Below are 22,674 nucleotides of genomic sequence, written 5' to 3'. Positions count from 1 at the left end.
GCCTGTTCATTCACCCCAGTCATCACGCACCCTCCTGCGTTTCAGGAGTCACCGAGGAGGACAAAGTGGGCTTCCCATGGGGCTGCAGTGGGTTCCTTCTGTCAAAGTCACCCCCCATGAGGGTCCCTAACCTCACAGCTCCCTGCCCAGCCTTTCCAAGCCCAAGTAAATGGCCACAGGCTAGATGTGGCCTGTTTCTCCCCTTGGAGCCGGGCCTTGAACTCCATTCCCACTCCAATCCTTCTCTGACTCTGAAATCTACTCTGGCCTTGCTCCTAATCCTAACTTGTTCTAGTCTCTAGAGTTGCTAGCAAAACAGCTGTGACTGGGGCTTCTTGCCAGGATGGGGTGGGGTGACTGCCCTGAGGGCAGTCAGAGCTGCACAGCCTGGGGGGCTCTTGGTCCCTGCTGCAGCCCTGCCTGAGCAGAGGCCTTGTCTGGGCCCAGGGTGCCCTCTAGTGCCCACGAGCTGTACAGCATGCCCAAAGAGACAGGGCTCTGTCCAGGGCTGACTGGACCTTGCTGTTTGAGGGTCCAAGTGCTCAGCTGGTCTGTCCTTTCCCAAACAGCACTCCAGGATAAAGAGACTCTCGTCTGTGTGCAGAAATAGATCAGAGCCCTCTGCCAAGGAGCTCTTCCACTTAGTTTTTGGATCTCATGGTTCATTCTAAGTAAATTTTTAAAAAAAGTTTAAAGCCTTTTCTACTGAAATTGTAGCTCCTTACTTAGTGGACAGATGGAAACCAAGTGGTCGCCCTTGTCATTAGCTCTTAGTGCTCCGAGAGCTGGGCTCTCCTCCACTCCTCTCCTGTCTCACCCCGCTTGGTCATCTTACCCTTCTAGTAAAATGGAAGTAAGGGGGAGGCAGAAGGGGAAATAAGAGCCTGGTGTCTTGAAGAGAGCTACCCAGAGGAAAGCTGCAGCCCTTGGTGTAGGGGTCTGGCCCCCCAGGCAGAGCATGCACGAGGCTGAGGGGAAGACAGGTGTGGGTTTGTGAGGGAGGCTGGAAGGCCAGCTCTGCAGTTCTCAGGTTAGAGTCAGGGTGATGGGGGCAGGCTAGCACAGAGCAGAGGCCATCTCTGAAGCTGGGGCAAGAGCCCTGGTACCAGGGTGAATGAACAGGGCTAGGATTGGGACGGAGTAGGGGGTGAATATGGGTGGAACAAAGATATCAGGAGGAAATAGAAAACAGGAGGGGCCCTCAGGGCTCATAGCACCACCCTTTAGAACAGAGTCCAGACCATTCTCCAGAAGACACCAGGCCAAGAAAGCCTGCTCCCTCACCACCACTGCTCAACACATTCCAGTCCCCTCACCACACCAGGAAAACATGGCAGGGAAACAAGAAACCAAAGGGTGCTCAGCAGATGAAAACCACTGGCTCAGACTGTGTACTGCAGGCGGGACCATGAGGCCCCTGGAGGGAAACCCAGCACTTTTGACTCTAAGACCTGAGCCAGGGCTGGCATCTACCAGGTATGCAGGTAGACTCCAATCTCTTGCTTCTCTTAAAACCCTGTTTGAAATATCATTGATGAACTAATCTAAACAGTCTTTGGGCCTATTTACTATTCTTGTGGTTCCTTCTGATCTGAACTACATAAGTCTACAGCCTTCCTCTGCTCCAGGCTAACACTGAATGGTTCCCTTAGGTGATGGCTGAATGAATCTATGAGCAGTCTGGAACCCTTGGCAACTGTGTGATGACCATTATTATTGTTGTTGTTATTACTGTTGCTAGTTTTGGTATGAGAGGTTGAACCCAGAGGTACCTCCAAGGACCTACTGAGTAGCTACCTCCAAGCTACACTCCCAGCCCTATTTATTTTTTTTATTTTTATTTATTTATTTATTGCGGGTCTAGGGACGGAACTCAGGGGCATTTGACCTCTGAGCTACATGCCCTACCCTATTTTTATTCTTTATTTTGAAACAGGGTCTCACTAAGTTGCAGAGGTCCTCACTAAGTAGCTGAGGCTATTCGCGAACCACCCAGTCTCAGCCTCCGCTTGTAATGCTGGGATTACAAGTGTGTGCCACTACGCCCAGCTTTATTTTTTATTTTGCAAAAGTGTATCTCTGAGTTGCTGTGGGACCTCGCTAAGTTGCTGAGGCTGTCCTTGAACCTATGATCCTTCTGTTTTAGCCCCCCAAGTACAGGGATTGCAGGCCTGTACTACTACACCCAGCCAGTGTGATTTTCTTTAAAATCACACCTGCTTTAGGCTTATTTCCCAGCTGGAAAGGCCTGCCCTTTCTGACTCCCTCAACATGGCAGCCCTTCCTTCCAGTGGCTCCTGTTCTTCACCCAGTACCAGCACAGCCTTCCCACAGTGGCCCACAGCCAGAGGCCCAGGGCAGAGGCCCAGGGCACCACCAGGGGCCACAGAGTAGTAGCACCTGCCATGGCCAGGCGCATCGTCCCTGATGGCGGCCTCTGTCCAGAGCAGGAGGCTGAGGAACTGGCCTTCATCCAGGGATGCACTGCACACATGGAGCTTGTGGCCCACAACGGCAGAGCGATACAGTTCCTCAGGCGACCCTGTCACACGTCCAGGTGCATTCTCTCAGGCCATCCCTGTCACTGACGAATCTGACAGTGTCACTCAGCTCCAGCTGTGTGGATTTAGAAACACTGAGCAGTTGGGCCCCAGCCCGGCAGTCTCCGTGAAGCGCCACCCCGATGCTCATGCAGCTAGACTCTCAGTCCCCGTTCGTCTCATCCTTTCTCATTTTTCTATGGCAGTTTCCCTTCTGTGTTATTCTTCCCAGTCCTCTCATGTTTAGTTTTTAAAACTAAACTTTGGCAGCAGCATGTCAAGAACTCTAAACAGATCACAGCTTCTCTCGCTCCTGGTCTCATGCTCATAAATGTCCTCAAACCTCTTTTCCAGCAAGAGGCACTTATCCCCGGTGGGGCCCTGTTACTCTTCCTCTGGCTGCTTGGGTCCCTGCGTTGTTTTGTCCCTCTGACCGAGGGGCTCAGGGCTCTCTGTCCACGGGTTGAGCTGCAGGTCCTCCCTGCCCTCCTCCATCACAGACTGGACCTTGCAGATCCCTGCGGAGCCCAGCTGGAGCACTCAGGCCCTCCCCGCTGGAGGCCTCTGACAGACCCCAGCCTGGGCCCTCCCCCTACGTCAGCCATGCCAGTCACGCAAACTGGCTCTGCTGGGGGCTCCTGCAAGTCACACCCTCCCTGTCTAACTCACTCTCACACTCCCACACGCTTCCACACACTCAGCCACATACACACTCAAACCCACTCACACACATGCACACTCACATATGCACACACAAGCATACACATTTATACTCCCATACATATCTACACACACACATATACACACTCACACTCATACTAGGCCATACATACATACACAGAAATACTCCCCAATATGCATCTACACACTCACACAAGCATCAACATACACACTAACTCACACACACTTGCACACTAGCCACATAACACTCCCATATTGTTCCCCACGCACACTCACACACATGTGTATTCTCATACACTTCCACATACAGGCACTCACACTCTAGAAAGTGTTTCCCCCCTGTGATTTCTGTCCTGTCCTTGCTCCGCTTCCTCAGGAATCCTCCTTTCCTCCATTTGTCTCAGCCTAGCAGGCGGGAAGCCCTGAGCATCACATAGCACTGAGGGCCAGTCAGACCCCTAGAAACCACCTGGTCTGACTCACAGGGAGGCCTTACACTCTGTGCGGATGTGTTCTGGGGGCTCCTCCCATCCCCCACGTGTGCCCTTCATCCCTGACATGTTCATGAGACAGGTGGCCTGGGCTGCCCACATCCCTCCGCACAGACACCTGTAGGTTTCACTCCATGCTGTTGCCCACCCTTGCTGTATCCATCATTTTCTCTAAGACAAAGCTCCAGGGTGCTTCTTCCAAGGATAATGGCTCCATCACCCCATTGGGTGTCGCCTTTCTCCACAGCTCTCAGTTCGTACCACAATGATACACGTCTAGAAGCTGATACCTCAAGAATGTATACTCTTGACTCCCTGACTAAATTATAAGCTTCAAGAAGGAAGGTGGCTGTGTGTGTTTTGCTTTGTGTGCCCACAGAATTGGCAAGATGCTTGGCATACTGTCAGAATGCCATAAAAAATGTCCAACAAATAGTAAATGGATTTTGCACCAGAGGCCTGTATAAGTTGCTGACTTTCAAACTAGGGCAGAAAGGAACTGTGAAGAGTTGGGTGTAGGTTCTGAGAGCCCAGAGGGACTGGCAGCACTGTGGAGGAGGCCATGTCTAGGCCATGAGGTTAGAGGGAAGGGCTGGAGGTGAGACCTGGGAGTGGATGGGACAGCCTGGGGAGAAGGCCAGGGCCTGCCAGTCTGCACCTGGCCCTGTGTACAGTGTGAACCAACCAGCCCCTGGGGGCCCAGAGCTCTGGGCCGGGTGGTCTGGGAAGAGCCCCAGCATGCATTGCCCTCTACCAGCCCTAGCACTAATCATTGTGTTCTTTGTCATGCTTGTCCCCGCCCAGAGCCAAAGGATGAAGCAGAGGTGTCGGATGATGGTGAGTGCCAGCCGCCTGTCCTGGGGTCAGGCACTTGCTCACTCGGTGGAGGAGGGAGGGCTCACAAGGGCATCTGATGGCCCATATCACCCTGACCTGTGCCTTCCAGATGAGAAGGAGCCTGAGGTCGACTACCGAACCGTGACAGTCAACACAGAACAGAAAGTATCTGACTTCTATGACATCGAAGAGAGACTAGGATCGTAAGTGGAATGGGAAGCTTGGGGTGGGGTGAGGGGGCAGGCTCCACAGTTAGACCAGCACCTCAGCTAGGCTCAGTGGCCCACACCTGCTAGCCTAGTACTTGGGAGGCTGAGATAAGAGGATCACAGATTCAAGACCGGCTTCTGTAACTTAGTGAAACCTTCAGCAACTTAATGAGACCCTGTTTCAATGTAAAAAATGAAAAGGGTTAAGGAAATAGATGAGAGAAAGAATGCCTCTGGGTTCAATCTCCAGTACCAAAACAAAAACAAGCAAACAACAAACAACAACAACAAAAAAAAAAAACCAGCACCTCTCTTCCTGTCCTTTCCTGGTTCAGCCTTCTCCCCAGACTGAGACTCCTATACTCCATGGCAGCCCTGAGGAAGGCCTTCCTTTTTTGTGCCTCCATGCACAGCTCAGCCATGAAGGCAGGCCTGGATCTGGGTTGAATTGTCTTTAAGGCCCTTCCACTAGGTCCCCAGAGGTAGAACTGAACAAACCCGCTGTCCAGCAGGGCCAGCTCTTGTGCTTCATTAACATATGGTGATTCTCTGATTCTCTGAGGTTCTCACAGCTTCTTGGGGTGTGTGGGGTGCCAGTGGGCTCAGCCTCAACAAGCTGCCCATACCCTCTACCTCCCCCTCCCTGGAGGAGTGCATGCTAGGGAAGAAAAAGGAATGGGGCTCAGCTTTGATTTCCAGTGGTTGCTGGAAAATAAAGGAGCGATGCAAACCTCTTAAGAGCTGTGTGAAGGGAGTCTGCCCTGTCAGATGAGTTCATGCTCCCCAGCAATGGAAGCAGGGCCCTTCCTGGGCTGTCACCAAGGGATCAGTGCTAGACTGGAGAAGGAACGCAACTGCTCAGTTATTCTGTAATGGAAGGACAACCATAACCCAACCTCATAGCTCCCTCTGCAGGAAAGAGAAGTCTGCCAGCCAAGGCTGAGTAGAAAAGTGCTCTGCTGATCTAGAGCAGGGGTTGGCAAACTTTTCCCAGAAAGGGCCACCTGGTCAACATGTTAGTGTCTGCAAGCCGTGGGCCATGGGCAGTATGTAAGCAATATGTAAGCAGCCACACAGACAGTATGTAAGCAAGCAGGTGTGTCTGGGTTTTTTTTTTTTTCTCTGTTAAAAAAAAAAAAAGAGGCAGGCTGTGCTTGTCCTGTGGCCAGAGCTTGCCACCCCCAATTTAGTAGAAAGCTTGGCTAAACTTTGCTTTTTCTCTTCTCCCTCTTTCATGCACAGTGGGAAATTTGGACAAGTCTTTCGACTTGTAGAAAAGAAAACTGGAAAAATCTGGGCAGGGAAATTCTTCAAGGCATATTCAGCAAAAGAAAAAGAGAATATCCGGCAGGAGATCAGCATCATGAACTGCCTGCACCACCCCAAGCTGGTCCAGTGTGTGGACGCCTTCGAAGAGAAGGCCAACATCGTCATGGTCCTGGAGATGTGAGTGGCACGGTGGGCCCCAGCCCCCTCCCCTGCTGCCCCACCCACCCAGAGGGAAGGTGCTGCGCATAGGGGTGCTGGGCATGACAGTCACCAGCCTATGGCTCGGACAGGCCAGTCGGAGCCCTGACCCACTGGGCAGAGCCTGCCTGCAACCCTCCACTCATTTCCATAACTAGACCTTCCAGGACCCCAGCGCCCTTTTCACTCTCGTCCCCATGAAGGGCCCAGCCTCTCCCAGGCTTCTCGGTTTCATGCAGGGGCATTCTCACCCAGAGGTAGTTAAGGGCGAAGGGAAGTACAGGGCGGCTTCTTGACTTCCCTGAAAAAGGAAAGATGGCCCAGATCGGGGCTCAGAATCCAGAAATGGAGGGAACCCTTGCTTCAGTCTTCTCTCCGCCCTCTTGGTATTTGCTTGACATCTCACTCATCAGAGCAGCACTTTCCCTGCCAAGCTGTGCAGAGACAGGGGAATGGATCAGATGACCTCTGGCTGAAGCTTTCCCAGAATCTGCTGTTTTCTCTACAGGAAGATTCTCTACCTTCCTCATGTGTGCATGAACATACACACACACACACACACACACACACACACACGCACGCACGCACGTGTGCACGCGCACACACACACACACACACACACACACACACACATTATATAAACACATGCTGGCATCAGTAAGCCAGGTGTCCTCCACAGCATCTGAAATTTTACAAATTTCCCTATTTTTTCATAATTTTTTGAGTTTTTAAAATACAATCATATCAAAATTTATAAGAAAATGTACAAAGAAAAGTCTATTCCCACCCATATCCCCTTCCCGTTTCTACCTCCCACAACTACCAGCAGAGGTCAACAATTGTATTGCTTTTGTCTGTATTCTTCTAAAGTTTCTTTATGATAATATAAGCATATATGATACATATATGCTTTTGTACTCACTTTTGTACAAAGGTGACTTTTGTACTCACTGATCCACACTATGTTTTCTACCAAATTGCTATGAGGGCTTTGCTCTCATAGCTCTCTGGACTCTCACTGTATGGACACATTGATGTGTTTAATCATCTGCTTTTGTTAAGCAATCAGGTGGTTTCCAATATTTTGCTTTGCCAGAAAAAGCATTGTTTGTAACCCTAGCACACATTTTCACTGATGCCCGTGCATATCTGAAGAGGGCATACCCAGAAGTTAGATTGTGCTGGACAAAAGGACATGTACATTTGAAAATTTAAAAAATCATTGTAGAATTGCCTTCAGCATCCTTGCATAGCATATCCTGAACTTTGGGGATTTCAGTCCCTTGAAGAGAATCCTTCAGCAGCTGGGTATTCTTCCCCAGGAAAGATGAGGCCTAGGAATGGAATAATAGCCCTTTCTCTGCCCTCAATTCAGGAATGTTTGGGCATATGAGCAGTTAAGAGAGCAGACATAAGTTAGATAGACCTGACTTCAAATCCCAGCTCTGCCTCTTGTTGTTTGACCTTGGACAAGTGACTCAACTGTGCCTACTTTTATTACCAAATAAAAGGAGCTAGTAAAACCACCTCCTGCTGGGCTTGGTGGCACATGCCTGTAATCCCAGTACTTGAAAGGTTGAGACAGGAGGATCACAGGTTTAAGGCCAGGCTCAGCAACTCAGCTAGACTCTTAGCAACTTAGGGAGACTCTGTTTTACAACAAAAAAAAATTAAAAAGGGCTAAGGTGTAGCTCAGAAGTAGAATGCTTCTGGGTTTGATCAATACCACAAAGAGGAAAGAGAGAGAGAGAGAGAGAGAGAGAGAGAGAGAGAGAGAGAGAGAGAGAGAGGAATTAAGGAAGGAAGGAAGGAAGGAAGGAAGGAAGGAAGGAAGGAAGGAAGGGGAAATACTTTTTCTTTTTCTTTGCTATGGGGATTAAGTGAAACAATGCTTATAAGACACAGTGCTCTATAATAGGGGACTATTAGTAGAATGATATACTGAATTTGTCTGTACCCCAATCTTTTTTCCACTTAAAAATATGTTGTGAGAATTTTAATGTAAACCTAGGCATCATGAAGCAAATCCTCCTGAGTGCTCAGGAAGCTTGGCCTCAAGTCCTGCTACTATTGAGATGTGATTTTTTTTTTTTTTTTTTTTTTTGGTGGTACTGGGGATGGAACCCAGGGGCCTTCTACATCCGGGGTACACTCCCAGACCTATTTTATATTTTATTTGGAAACAGGGTCTCTTAAGCCAGCAAGGCTGGCTTCGAACCTGCACGATCCTCCTGTCTCAGCCTTCCAAGTGCGGGGATTACAAGCGTGCGCCACCACGCCTGGCGAGATGTGATTTTGTAATTGTTATATCCTATAAGCAAAAGGATGTATTTGGATTGGAATAATTAACCTCAAGGCTCCCCCTTTGGCTATAAAAATCTGTTATTCTGTGGAATCATAAAAGACTCAGGGAAAATCTTCATCTGTATCTTATGGTCCAATTCAAACTTGCCCCCCACTCTGTTCAGCCCACGTTGTGGCCTCATTCGTCCGACCCTCACAGCATCCCCGTGGGCTGCAGCTTCACATTTGTTCTAGAACAAGTTGCTCAGTCCAGGCAGTGTGGGCATATGAGGACATGTGTAGAAATGTCTTATCTTTAGAAGTTAAACCTTGAGCAAGTTCGTGAGAGGGGGCAGGAGGCAGCCAAGCCTGGGTAAGGCCGGGCAGCAGCACAGTGGGCAGAATACCATACTTAGCTTGGAATTGAGAGTTGGCAAGCTGGATGGAAAAAGCAGGGAGAAATGTAAGAAGGTTTCAGCTGGTCTGGCTTTCATCCCTCCTCCCCACTCCTCCCCCATGGACTGGAGCAAGCCTCACATGGACAGAGGCCAGAAGACTCTCCTGCACTTGGGGTATGGAGCTTGGGCCTCGATAGGTACTCAGTCAAAGAAGGGAGCAGGCTCATCCGTCATCTGCATGTCCTTCCCAACCTAACCATTCTAAGACGTGGCCACAGAGGGGATGCTTGATGTTCAGCAGTGCACTTTGTCTGATGGAGAAACAGGTTAAGAGAAGGGTGAATGGCTGGTGATATAGACAATGGCAAATATATTCCTTCCATTCCGCTGTCTCAGATACATGAGAAATGAGAAGCAGTGTGTCTTCAGCCTTCCTGGCTTCTGAAATCACTGGGCAAGCCCCCATCAGACTGCTTGCAGCGTTGCTCAAAGATAGGCCTTCTAGGCCCTGGCCTGGAGCCTCAGCCTATCCTTTGGAAAGTTCTTGGACACTGCAAGTGGTATAGAAACAAGAGTGCTAAGAGAATGTGAGGTTTAGGCAGAACCATTGGTGGCTGATCTCATATTTGTGCTTCTGTTAGCATATTTATCACAGAACATACAGTGAGGTCTGGGATTGAGTCCCCGATAGCAGCAATCCTCTGGCTGCTGGTGAGGACTGGCTAGGGCCTAGATCTCTGAGGATAAATTTGATCCCTTTGGGATAGGTAGTGTTGGTGATAGTAGTATTCACTTGCTTAATGATTCATTTACCCACTATTAGTTTATTAAACACACATTTCCTCTGGATCAAGCTTGACCCTTAGCATTATCCCATGTCTATAGCTGTTGGATTCTTTCTACTTGGGCATTTTGAAGAGAAGCCTTCAGAACCATCATTACTATTTTGTTTGTTTAACTCCTAGGAATTGGACTACAGGAAAATTTTGGAACTATATTAAACACATTCAAATAGGATTGAACCTATTTGAACTAATACTGAAAAAGTTACCTTGAGAAAAGCCATGGTAATTACCTCCATGGCTCAGATATCTGTCACTCACTGCCTCTGACAATACCAAGGCCACTGAAAATAATGGTGGCTTGCTTTCTCAGATTATTTTAATTTTACTTTTCTTTCTTTCTTTTTTCCTCTCTTCCTTCCTTTTCTTTTTTGTGGTACTGGGAGTTGAGCCCAGTATTATCCAGAAAATACAGAACCCAGGAATCTGAATTTTCCACGGGAGCCCCAAGTGTTGTTTTTTTCTTGGTGGTACTGGGGTTCCTGGAAGCCCTCCTACCTCCGGGCTACACTCCCAGACCTATTTTATATTATTTTTATTTGGAAACATGGTCTCTTAAGCCAGCGAGGCTGACTTCGAACCTGCGCGATCCTCCTGTCTCCGCCTCCCAAGTGCAGGGATTACAAGCGTGCGCCACCACACCCGTCCCCAAGTGGTTTTTTAAAGTAAAAACTTGATCATCAACATGTATTTATTATGTACCAAGCACTCTTATCTAAGCACTTTGCCTGTATTAACTCATTTCATCTTAGAGAAACCCTGTAAAGTGTTGCTGTTTTTATCTGCAGCTTATAGATGAAAATGGGGCATGGAAATATTGAGAATTGGCTGAGACCTAACAATGTTGATTTGAATGTTATCTTGCAGCCTTGGTGAAGAATCGAAATGGAGGGCTTAGGGACAAGGGTGCCACCTGCTGGATGTACAGGGATCTTCCAGGTTGATTCTAAAATGTTGGTTCTAGGTCCCCCCAGTGGCCACAGACTCACACTGACCTTTCCCATCTCAGCCCTGCCAGCAGGATTGTACAGTGATGAAGGTGGACGGATGGGGTTCTGGGTGCCATAGCACAACTAGTCTGTCTCTCCCGGAAGAGTCAGTGACAAGATCCACCTGGCCCACCACAGGTGTCACAGGAGGCTGAGCTCCTATATGTTAGGCATGATTCTTTACAAAAATTTCTACGTCCCCAACGATTATTTGTGAGTGGGGCAAATAAGAAAGCGAGGACTCGGAAGGATTAGGTAATTTTCCCAAAGTCACTCAGCTTGTAAAAGGCAGAGACAGACTCCAAAGTCAGCTCCTTCCTCTCTGCATGATGACTTCACTTGAAAGAGGGGACCCCCTTTCGAGAACACAGTCCTAGAATGAAGTCCAGCCAGCTGGAGGACCTACAGGCCATTGTAGGAAGGCGAGTCCACTGATATCTGGAGGCTGCATGGTTACCAAGGACATGCTTTAGACTTGCCGAGCAGTGAGCAAGGAAGGTAGGAGGGAAGGTCTGAGGCAGGGACCAGAGGGACCCATGTAACCGGTCAGCAGGGCCAGCATTTGCACCGAAGGGCGCCATGCTGGCTGGCTGGGGCCCGAGTGGTCTTTGGCAGAAGACGCCTTTTCAAAGACTCCAGAAGTGGAGTAGATTAGACATGGCCAGGATTAAAGTCTCCCTAGGCAAGGAAGGAGTCCAGGCAAGGCAAGTTCGTTATAGATGGAGGGAGTAAACAGATATTAGGCCTAGCCAGAGTAAGCAGACCTGTCACAGCCAACTCTAGAAAATTTGCCGAGGCTTCTTATTGTCAAAGATATTTTTCTGTTTCTGGCTCTGCAAAATAAATGCTATGGAAACTGTATTTTAAACTTCAGTTGCTGTGACTAAAAGATACAGCAAGGGTACAAGAATGTTCCCTGTGTGTCTGTGACTGTAGGAGGGAAAGGGACTACCCAGGGATCACCCTTTTGCTAAGAAGGTTGTGTCCAACTCTCTCCGTTCACGCCCACCCCTGAGGCCACCTGACCTGAGTGCTTCCTTGATTCCAGAAGTTTCCCCGAGGTCCCCAGCAGCCTAGCAAGGACAGAGCAGTGCCCCAGCTGAAAACCAGGAGGCCCTGACCCTCCTCCCAGGGAGGAAGATTGGGGCTCAGGAAGCCACAGGACGTGCCTTCCCCAGCCTCCCGAGGCCAGACAACCCCCTTCCCGCAATCCTGTGGTCTGACCATAGCGCTCTCTCCCCTCCTGCCCCCGCAGAGTTTCAGGGGGTGAGCTGTTCGAGCGTATCATCGATGAGGACTTTGAGCTGACAGAGCGCGAGTGCATCAAGTACATGCGGCAGATCTCCGAGGGCGTGGAGTACATCCACAAGCAGGGCATCGTGCACCTGGACCTCAAGCCCGAGAACATCATGTGTGTCAACAAGACGGGCACCAGGATCAAGCTCATCGACTTTGGACTGGCCCGCAGGCTGGGTAAGGCTGATCCACCCCTCGCCACTGCACTGGGAATTAGAGGGAAGGTGTGATGTTGGGATCAAAGGCAGAGACTGGGAAGACTGCTCAGGTTCAAATCCAGCCCCTACCACTTGTTCAGTGTGACACTGGTTTTAAGCCTCAACTCCTCATCTGTAAAATGGGATAATATTAGTATCCCCTTCCTAGGGTTGTTAGGAAGACTAGAGGAGCTAATCCAGGTAAAGCTATAGCAACAGCACCTTGTACAAAGTAAGCACTAAGTAGGCATGAGCTAGATTCCATGATAATGATTCTGTTAGCAGCAAAACTCATTTTGATGATGGTGGCTCCTCATGGCTACATCAAAGTGTACCATTTCCAGAACGCTTTTATACTGAACATAATAATGGGTTAAATCTCATTAACTTAAACTCTCTCACCAGGAGTTAGGCAGGGCGGACTTTGTGAGACTAGGAGACCAAGGTTCACAACAGCAGTGCCCACCAGGTCCCAGCACGAGCCAGGGAGGTGCTGGGGCCCAGCTCGGGGTACTCTGCAGCCCCCCTACCCTTCTGCACCAAGTGGGAGGGTGGGCATGGGGGAAGTGGTCAGGGCCTCATGGCCAGGCCTGACGCCGCTTGGCCAGTGACTGTAGCCCCTGCCACTCTGCCTCTGCGGCTCTGGACATTTCAGTCACTGAGCAGAAGTCATCGACAGCTTCACTCTCCCCTCCCGGCCACTGCCTCTTAGCAAGGAGCTCTAGGGCTGGCGTGAGGCCCTTTATTTCGCTGCCCTGTGGGGAGCAGGAAGGGTTGGCCCAGCTAACAGTCCTGGTGAGGCCACATTGGCTCCGCAAGGGATAGTGAGGGAGGGGTGCTGCTAGCTGTCCACTTGCCAGGTGTTCACACACTCAGGCCAGAAGCATAGCCGGCCCCTAGAACATGCCAGCTCTGTTCCCTCCTGCCCAAGCGACTGGTGGGGGAGCAGCCCACCTCTGGACAGCAGCCATTAATAAAGTAAATGACAGTGGAAGCGCCAGCCTCAGGAGCCGGTGGCATCCGAGCCAGGGAACACAGCGTTCAGCTCCACTGGGGGAGGAATACTGTGGGGACAGCAGTTTGCCCTGAGGACCAGAGGACAGGGAAGAGATAACATAGCAGAAGTGTTTAGATGAGAGGTGGAGCACAGTGTCTACCCACAGGAGCTATTCAGTGTTTGCCACAGGCCTTGCAGGGTTGAACAAGACCAGCTGCGGCCCCAGGGTAAAGGCCACGGACCCCACCACTGACAGTGCCCTCCAGCAGCAGGACCTGCCTTGCCATCACTAATGGGCACTTCTGGCCCTTTGTGGCTGAGAGGCTCCACCTGCCTTGTGGTCTGGCCTTTCCTGACTACTGCCCCTGCAGCTCCTGGGAGAAGAGATTTAAAGCTCCAGGAAGAATAGGAGAGGAAGGGAGGGAGGTGGGGAACCTGGCTCAGCAAGCAGGCCACCACTGCTTACCCGTGTGGGGAAGTCGCTTCCCTTCCCTGGCTTTACCCTTGTCCTCGGTAGCACGGGCATCATACCTACTTCTTAGGATCATTAAGATCCAATGGGGAAATCTTCGCAAAGCCTGTAGCAGAGTACACAGAACACAGTGAGTGTTGGGGCCTATTCAGCATCAGCCACAATTCCTGTCCTGGGGACACAGACACAGGGAAGGCCCATGGGGCAGGTGTGTTAACAGTCTCTTCACCTTCCCCACCCACTCAGGTCACGTGGGGTGGGCATGTGGCTTGTTGGTGTCACTGGTGGTTCAATGTGCCTGTTTAAGGAAGAGGCCAAGTGTGCCCCGGCCATCATCCAAGGAGAGAGCGCCCAGCCCCCGAGTCCTTGTCCGTGTCCCCTCTGTATGCAGCCCATCACTGACAGGGGGCAGGCACTTACGTTGAGCTGGCTGTGTGATGTGCTGGCGATTGGACTGACCTTGTTCCATCCTTTTTTTTTTTTTTTTTTTTCAGAGAACGCGGGGTCGCTCAAGGTCCTCTTCGGCACCCCAGAGTTTGTGGCTCCTGAAGTGATCAACTATGAACCCATCGGCTACGCCACAGACATGTGGAGTATTGGCGTCATCTGCTACATCCTGTGAGTCCAAAGGCAGTCAGGGAGGAGTGCAGAGAGTCCCGCAGGAGGGGGTCCCAGGATGCCCCCATGTCATGAGGGAGGGGCCAGGGCTGGTGGAGGGCAGCAGCTCCCATCCCTGTCCCTGCCAGCCCCCCTGCTCCTGGGCTCCCAGTGACTCAGTGGCCTGCATCACCCTTCCACAGCGATATGTACTGACAGGCTGGGTCCCTCACATCCACAGCCGCTGGCCACCTGGGGCCCTTGGTTGGGGTGGGGTGCAGCTGGCACCTCACCTGTGTAGGTGGTTTCGCAAAGAAGAGAGGAAGCTGGTGCCTAACTCTGGGGATCTTTATTATCTTCTGAGGGTAGCACCCTATCCTCATGAAATGGGGACCTCACCTACCAGCCTGCACTCCAACTCCAGAAGTACTTTTGATGAGAGAGCCTTCAATGGGACCACAGACAACAGAATGCAATACAGTAGTTAGAACTGGAACATCAGGTATAAAACATGGAACCATTTAAATTAACACTACTAGGGAAACAGGTAAGGCAGGCATCCTAGAACAGGGCTTCTCAGCCCTGTACCCCACATCGCTTAGGCGCCTCCTCCGGTGGCCGGTTTTGACCCAGGTCTGGGCACCTAAGATTCCACCCTTCTTGCAGGTTCCAGGTTACCCGCCGTTTTCTGTCCTAGGACATAGCTGGAGAAATGAAGCTTCACAATACAGCCTTGGCGAGTCTCACTGGCTTAGTCCCTGAAGCTTCTGGCTGCAGTCAGTCAGTAGCCTCAGAGGCAGCCCCTGGACTTGTGTGACAACGCTCAGTTACGGGATGGTCTCCCCAAAGAGGCAGATATGCAGGCACCCATGCACAACTATTGTGTGTGTGTGATCAAAACCAAAGGGAAATTAAACATCTTCATAGAAAACTTGAGGAGAAGCTTGAGGAATACTGTTTGAGATGCCCAGGGTCTTCAGCCCCCAAGCTGGGAAAGGGCTCTCCGTGACCCTGCTGCTATGGGTTCAGGAGCCTCTGATATCAAAGCTTCAGCAGAAGCAGGTCACATAGGTCCAGTGAGGCTTTTTCACATGCTAAGGAGTTTTACTCTCAGTGCCCTGTGAGAATGGCCTCCCTCAGTGGAACCTGTACTATGGCTTCTATACCCCAGTCTCCTTCTTCTCTGCCTGGGGTCGCCCTCACCACCCCCAAAGAACATAACTTTGCCACCACGTCAGTGAAGAAGAAACCCCAAGCCTGGCATGCATTTCCCCATCCCTTTGCTCACCAGCACTTCCAGAAGGTGGCGCTCTTGAGTAAAGACTGCACCTGGTGCCTCGGCCCTGGCTCCTGTGGTGATAAGGAACTGAGGCCATGGGCTCCACCTGCCCCTTCCCAGGTTGCCTGGACTTGGCAGGGACCCTCTGTGGCCACCGACTGTCACATGGGAGCTTGTTGGATCCTCCGCACAAACCTGGGAAGGGGTCAAAGCAGGGCTTGATCTTCATTTGGCATTGAGGTGACTAGGGCACAGAGGCCACGTGGCTGTCCACTTTCCACAGTCTAGGCAAGTGACCAAGCATCCCAGTTTGCCCAGAACTGACAGTTTCCCAGGATACAGGACTTCAAGGGCTAAAATGCAGATAGTCCTGAGCAAACCAGGACAACTGGTCAGTGACAGTGGTAATCAGGCTGCACAGAAAGCTTTCGGAGTAAGCATGCGCTAGACCCCACATCTAGATCAAGACCAAACACGACAAGGCTCTGCCACCCTCTGGGGCTCCTTCCTGGTACTTTCCCTTAGAGGCCACCACTATCTTTCTGTCTATGGTCATGGTTTAGATCTGTATGTTTGTGTAAATGAAATCACACTAAAAGAAGCGTGTGACTTCTTTTGTTTGACCTGGTGAGATTCATCCATAGGGCGAATCATACAGTTCTAGACGGTTCATTCTGTACGCTGTGTATCAGGCCACTGTGTGAATGGAGTCCAGTGAATGTATTTATTGTATATTGGTGGGTTTTTAGTTGTCCCTGGTTTGGAGTATTACAAGCAGTCTGGTACATGTGTTTTAGTGATCATACCCATGCATTTCTATGGAATAGATGGTCTGGAACTAGTTACTGGATCATAAAAGCACTTTATTTTTTAAAAAATTATTTTAGGTGGAAGAACATGGCAGTTTGGAGCCTAGGCCACACTGTTTATTGGGTTACTTTTAAAGCTAACACCAAGAAATAGGGAAGACTTTTTGAAATGGACGGAACAGTTTAGACGTGTGGGCACCAGCCTGCAGATGCATGAGCAGGATGTCAGGAGGGGGCCCAGGTGTGTGTGTGGCAGAGGCAGGTGAGGAGCCTATGACAGGCAGCCCCCTGGCTCAGCCCTCCATAGCCTCCCGGCTCTAGCCCAACTGTGGGCCCCTGCCCTCAGAGGCCCCTCTGGGCTCCTCCCTCAGTGCTGATCCAGGGCCAGGAGTTCCCTTGCTGCCTTAGGAGAGCTACTCAGGGCCCTGCCTGCTCTCTGCTCCTCCCTTCCCTTCTTTCTCTCCCATCCCTCAATTACTGCTCCACCTCCCTTCCTTGTTCTCCTCCTGACTGGCTCCACAAGGCATTCTTCCCATTTCAGCTTATTATTTATTTATTTATTTATTTATTTATTTATTTTGATACTGGGCATTGAACCCAGGGCCTCCACAAGCTAAGTAGCAGGCATTCTATCTCTGTTCTGAGCTGCATCCCCAGCCTTAATTTTTTTTTCTTTTGAGACAGGGTCTCTTTAAGTTGCTGAGGTTGGCCTCGAACTTGTGATCCCCCTGCCTCAGTCTCCTGAGTATCTGAAATTCTAGGTGTGCTCCACCAGGTACAGCCCCCTTCAGCTTATTTGTGAAGCACTTGATGCAGTCCAGAGACCTAGGGGCTGCCCCATCTGGTGCATGGTCAGAGGGAGGAGAACATCAGGAGGGAGGAGGGGTGTGTGGCAGATGAGTTCTTTGGGGGATGCAGCCCAGTCAACTGGCTGGCAGTCCCCATGCTTGGCTAGGGTCTGGTTGCAGGGCTCTTCAGAGAGGTCGGTGGCTTCTGCCTTCCCAATGATTCCTCTGCCCTCCCCGCTGAGCCCAGACATGTTCTCTGGTTCCTGCCCTGTGACCTCCAAGCTCCTGGCTCCATGTGTGGAGCCCAGTCACTGCCTTTAGGTTTTGCAAGCCAGGCACTGGGTTATAGTTAATGGGATTAACCCCAAGGCTACTGCTTCTTGGTCATTGATAAAATCATACTCAGTTCTGTCTGTGGACCTGCCAGCCCTCTTAAATCACCCAGTCGAGCAACTGAAGGTTAGTAGAAATAAAGACAAGGCCCTTCCTCCGCAGTCAGTATCTCTGCTGGCAGATGTGTGGGCCTTAGCTGGTCTTCAACTTGAAAAACAACATGGAGAAAGTGCAGCCTAAGAGGCATTTCTACGCTGGGATTACAGGCATGAAGTACTGGGATTACAGGCATGATGGCACCTGCCTGTAATCCCAGTACTTAGGAGGCTGAGACAGGAGGATGACAGGTTTGAGAACAGCCTTCGCAACTCAGTGAGACTCAGCAACCCAGTGAGACCCTGTTACAGAAACAAAACATTTAAAAAGGGCTGGAGGTATAGCTCAGAGGTAGAATGCCTCTGAGTTCAATCCCCACTCTCCAGAGGTTCGGTCATGAGAGCAAGACAGGCCTTCACACCATATTCCCTGATGGAGTTCTGCTGCTGAGAGATTAAAATGCAATTTTTAAAGGGTTGAGGGTATACTAAGTGGCAGGGCCTTGCCTATGATGGGCAGGGCCTGAGGTTCAATCCCCAGTACAGCAGAAGAAAGGAGGAAGAGAAGGGTTGGGGTTGGGGAGATAAATCAGAGCACCCTGCAGCCATGGCCTTTGTGGCTCAGCAGCATTCAACAAGCACGCTTGAGACGTCAAATGAAGAAAAAGTAACACCTCCAAGAACTTGCCCAGACTGATCATAGTTTTGTGAACACCAAATAAATCTGTTGGTTAAAAGCTAGATAAGGGCCAGGCTTGATGTTTACTCACTTATAATCCCAGTACTTGGGAGGCTGAGGCAGGAGGATTACAGATTCATAGCTAGCCTCAGCAACCTAGTAAGGCACTATGCAACTTAGTAAGACCCTGTTTCAAAATAAAAAATAAAATAGGGCTGAGGTGTAGCCCAGAGGTAGATTTAATCCCCAGCACCAAAAAAAAAAAAAAAAAAAAGTTAGACATAACTCTAGGAAAGGGGGAAAAGTTATGTTTTAATGCTAACATGAGTGTGTTTGTGGATTGGTTAATTTTTAACAAATATTGACATTTATTAAAAGGAAAAAGACATGTGATCCCTTATGGAAATCTAGCAATAAAGTTTAAAAAACAAAACAACAACAACAAAAAAAAAAAAAACTCAAGCCAGGTATGGTGGCACACACCTGTAATCCCAGAGGAACTTGGGAGACTGAAACAGGTTTGAGGCCATTGTGAGTTAACTTAGAGAGATCCTGTTTAAAAAAAAAAAAAAAAGGATTGGAGTGGGGGACTGGAGTTGTGGCTCAAAGGCTAAGGTAGACCACTCCTGTGTTCAGTCCCCATTCACACACACACACACACACACACACACACACACACACACACACACACCACTGTCCCACCACCCAGAAACAGCATCACTGGACACTGAACACTATCTTCTTCACCATGCTCTTATGTGCACATATTCCACATTGTACTCTGAGACATTGTGCTGTTCAGAAGGAGCACGCTGGAGAAGCCTGGGCTGGCGAGGAGCCAGCAGGACACCAGGGTATTTCAGATGGCTGGGCTCCCAGGAGGGATGAGGGCCAGAGGCCAGCAGGCTCTCCCTGCCCTCCAACAGTACAGAGATTAAGACCTATCTTTGCAGGATTACAGCTCCTAATTAGGAAAGGAGGTTTGCAGAGGGGGACCTTTCAGCATTCCACGGCAGGCTTGTTTGCTTTTCCTGCCATCTTTCAGAGTGCTAAAGGACTTTCCCCTGCTCTTTGCTCCAAATGGAAAATGTAAAGACAAGAAAAAGTGGGTAGCTGACAAGCAAAGGCATAGTCTTTGATGGGGCTCACTTGGGCCACACAGAAATGGAGATGGGGGGAGCCGAGACAGCCCTGGGGAATCTAACTCAGACCCAGAGAGGAGAAAGGAGTAGCGCCTAGAAGTACACATTTGGGACTAGTAAACTTATACCCTTCCCTATGGGGACAGGACTGAGAATTATTGTCTCTTTGCCTTCATAAAATATAAATTAGTGTCTTACTTTAAGAAAAATCATCTGTGGCAGGTCACAGTAGTACACAACTCTAATCCCAGTGACTAAGGAGGCTGAGGCAGGAGAATCGCAAATCAGGAGCTAAATTAAAAGGTCTAAGATATAGCTCAGTACCCAGATATACCCAGCTCAATACTAAGATATAGCTTCAGTCCCCAGTGCCTCACACACACAAGCAGGAATGTACGTGCACGCTGACGCGTGTGCACACACATACACACACACATTGATTTTTATCTACTTTTAGCTCATTTTAATTTTATTTTTAGTAAAGTCTGGTAAATGTTTGGGGCTGAAGAAGAGGTGACCACCCCACAGTTAAGTGGTAGCCTGTTTTAGAGGAGGAAAAAAGGGGGATGCAGAGACTTAGAGGAACTGCCCGAGGCCACCCAGCAAAGGAAGAAGCTGTGCTCTGCCCATCGCTGCTTTTGGGTGTCCTATAAAGGCCTCAGGTGCCCTGAGCGCCCCTCACTGATTCAAAGCCCATAGTTTGTTCTATTGCTCTAGTTGAAGGCCCTGCAGCTGAGCCCCCTTCTTGGAGCAGAGGGCTGGGAAAGAGGGAAGGGAGGGCCCAGCAAGGCAGAGAACAGCCACAGTGAGGGGCAGGAGCTCTATGTGGGGTCTGGGCGTAGGGACTCCATGTAGAAGGGCCTGGCTCCACCCCGGGCTTAGGGAGAGAATGGAAGTAAAAGACCCAGGGCCTTAGCGGCAACCGGCCACCTCAGCCTCACAGGTCGGTGGAGTCGAACCTCTAAAGTAAGAGACAGGCCCACAAACGCCTGTGGGGAGCCACACCTTGTTTCTGTCCAAACGTGGAAAAAAATAAAGGCAGGTAAGAGGGCCACATGGAGGGAGCTGGGGTGGGCTTGTCAGCCCTCACCTTAGACCTCTGCTATCACTCCTGTGGCTGGCGGTCCTCCTCCCCTCTCTCCCTGCCAGCCTCCCTTTCACGGGCTCTCCTCTTCTCCCTCAGAGTCAGCGGACTCTCACCTTTCATGGGTGACAATGACAACGAGACTTTAGCCAACGTTACCTCAGCCACCTGGGACTTTGACGACGAGGCATTCGATGAGATCTCTGATGATGCCAAGGATTTCATCAGCAACTTGCTAAAGAAAGACATGAAGTAAGGAGCTGCTACGACTTCAGCCTTGCCCCAGACCCTGCACTGGTGTGGGGGCAGGACAGGGCTTGGCCTGCTGGGGCGCCCCCCCCACTCCAGGCCAACCCTGGTATTCCCTAAAGAGGGGAGGGTAGCCACTGTGAGAGACCCAGCCCCAGCCCCGGTGTGCAGGCAGGGGAGAGGTCCCCAGGCCTCTGTCCATCTGTTGCACAGAGCCCCCACTGGAAAGGCGAGCCCTGGGCAGGGGCTGCAGGGAGAGGACAGTTGTCCTGCATGAGGAATGGCTGCCCTTTTATTTTCTGTGTATGGCTGGGGTCCCCTGAGCCTTCCTGGCACCTCAGTTCTAACTCTGGGCTTGCAAGGGATGTGCCCTCTCAACTCACAAGAGCAGATGACAGGCAGCTGCAAAGCTGTTGGAATGGCCTTACAATGTCCCCAGATTATTCCAGCTTGATGTTTTTGTCACATCTAAATTATTTGAGAACTACTTGGGGGCGGGAGTGTATGTAGATCCGTGATAGAGTGCTTGCCCAACATGCACCAAGCCCTGGGTTCAGTCCCGGCACTGAAAAAACAAAAAACAAACAACAAAAAAAACTAAAACCTGGCTGCCTGAATATGGCCCAGTACCTTCTAGCACAGAGAACAGTCAGTCATGAAGAGTGTGAGGCCAGTGTGTCTGGGAAGTGGGCAGCCAGTGTGTACACAGCCCTCAGGATTTCACTGAGGAAAGGGGGTGTACACAGCCCTCAGGATTTCACTGGGAAGCTGAGCCATGCCGGTCACCAGAGTCAGGAGAAAAGCTGTGATCACACAGTATGTTAGCATGCTGTGTACTGAGGAGCAGAATTAACTAATTTAAAGTAAGAGGGCAAGAGGGTAAGCCCAGGGAGAGCTGGGGGGCAGGAGCCGTAGGCATGTCAGATGAGACCTCCGGTCTATCAGGCACTTTGCCCACTTTGTAAGTAGGTGGTCAGGTGAGGCATAGTCTGGCTCTGGAGTCAGATTTGGTAATAGGGAGCCCTTGTGGCCACACAGAGAAGGGTGATGTTGAAATAGGCTGTGTGGCAGGGAAGGGGGAGGGGCAGCAAGAGGCCCAGCCTTCCCTGGGCTCTGCCGGTTTGCCTGGTCATGAACCCTGGGAGGCTGCAGCTTGCTGGCCTGGAAGTAATGCTGTCTGGGACAGGATAGCACAGTTGCTACCGGAGTGTGCTGGGGAGTCTCTTAGATGTCTGCATCTGGTTTTCCTGTTACCTACCCACCTCCTAGTCCTCTTTAGCCATCTCAGGGCCAAACTCCCCAGAGACAACACTCCGTACTCCTCACAGTGTGGTCTGTGGCATGACCCCCTTTAGGGGTCAGGATGTTGTGAGGGATCCCCCACTTTCGGGATAGAAATCTCCCTCCTAGAAAGTCTGCTCCCAGCATGGCTTTTGTCAACCAAGCTTTATTTACAGAAGATTTGGTAAACGGGATATTGTGTATATACCTTATTTTCTTGTCTGACCTTATATTAAATCAGTAACAGTCTGTGTTGGATTCCTCTGTGCTCACACAATAGACTCATCAAAGAACTACCTTTAATCAGCTAGTTCAGAACACTAAGTTCCCATAAACTGTGTGTGTGCCACTAGGGATTGAACCACCCAGGGGCACTCTACCTATGAGCTCTGCCCTTTTTACTTTTTGTTTTGAAACAGGGACTTGCTAGGTTGCTGAGGTGTCACTATGTTGCTGAGACTGGTCTGGAACCTGCAATCTTTCTGTTTCAGCCTCTCAAGTACTGAGATTATAGGCGTATACCACCACACCTGGCTCCTATAAACTCTTATACACAGACATGCCTTAAACTAGAAATACCTGTCAGTACTTTTAAAAATCTTTTTCTAAGCCGGGCATGGTGGTGCACGCTTGTAATCC

At 50.3% G+C, this 22,674-nt stretch overlaps 1 protein-coding gene across 8 annotated transcripts in view; it reads left to right on the top strand.

The window, feature by feature from the left end:
• MYLK (myosin light chain kinase) overlaps positions 1-22,674 on the top strand; it is a gene marked incomplete at both ends in the record, with an annotated part of 182,072 nt that overhangs the window by 147,673 nt on the left and 11,725 nt on the right. For all 8 annotated transcript variants that reach the window (XM_080696794.1, XM_080696799.1, XM_080696798.1 and 5 more), the window contains 6 exons: positions 4,517-4,549; positions 4,659-4,752; positions 6,001-6,204; positions 11,993-12,210; positions 14,194-14,317; positions 20,605-20,757. In XM_080696794.1, the coding sequence (XP_080552920.1) occupies positions 4,517-4,549; positions 4,659-4,752; positions 6,001-6,204; positions 11,993-12,210; positions 14,194-14,317; positions 20,605-20,757 (826 nt within the window). The remainder of the gene's footprint in view (positions 1-4,516; positions 4,550-4,658; positions 4,753-6,000; positions 6,205-11,992; positions 12,211-14,193; positions 14,318-20,604; positions 20,758-22,674) is intronic.

This window comes from Muscardinus avellanarius, assembly GCF_963383645.1.
Source record: "Muscardinus avellanarius genome assembly, chromosome: 5".
NCBI classification, from domain to species: Eukaryota; Metazoa; Chordata; class Mammalia; order Rodentia; family Gliridae; genus Muscardinus; species Muscardinus avellanarius.
This window is presented reverse-complemented; position numbering and strand designations above follow the sequence as displayed.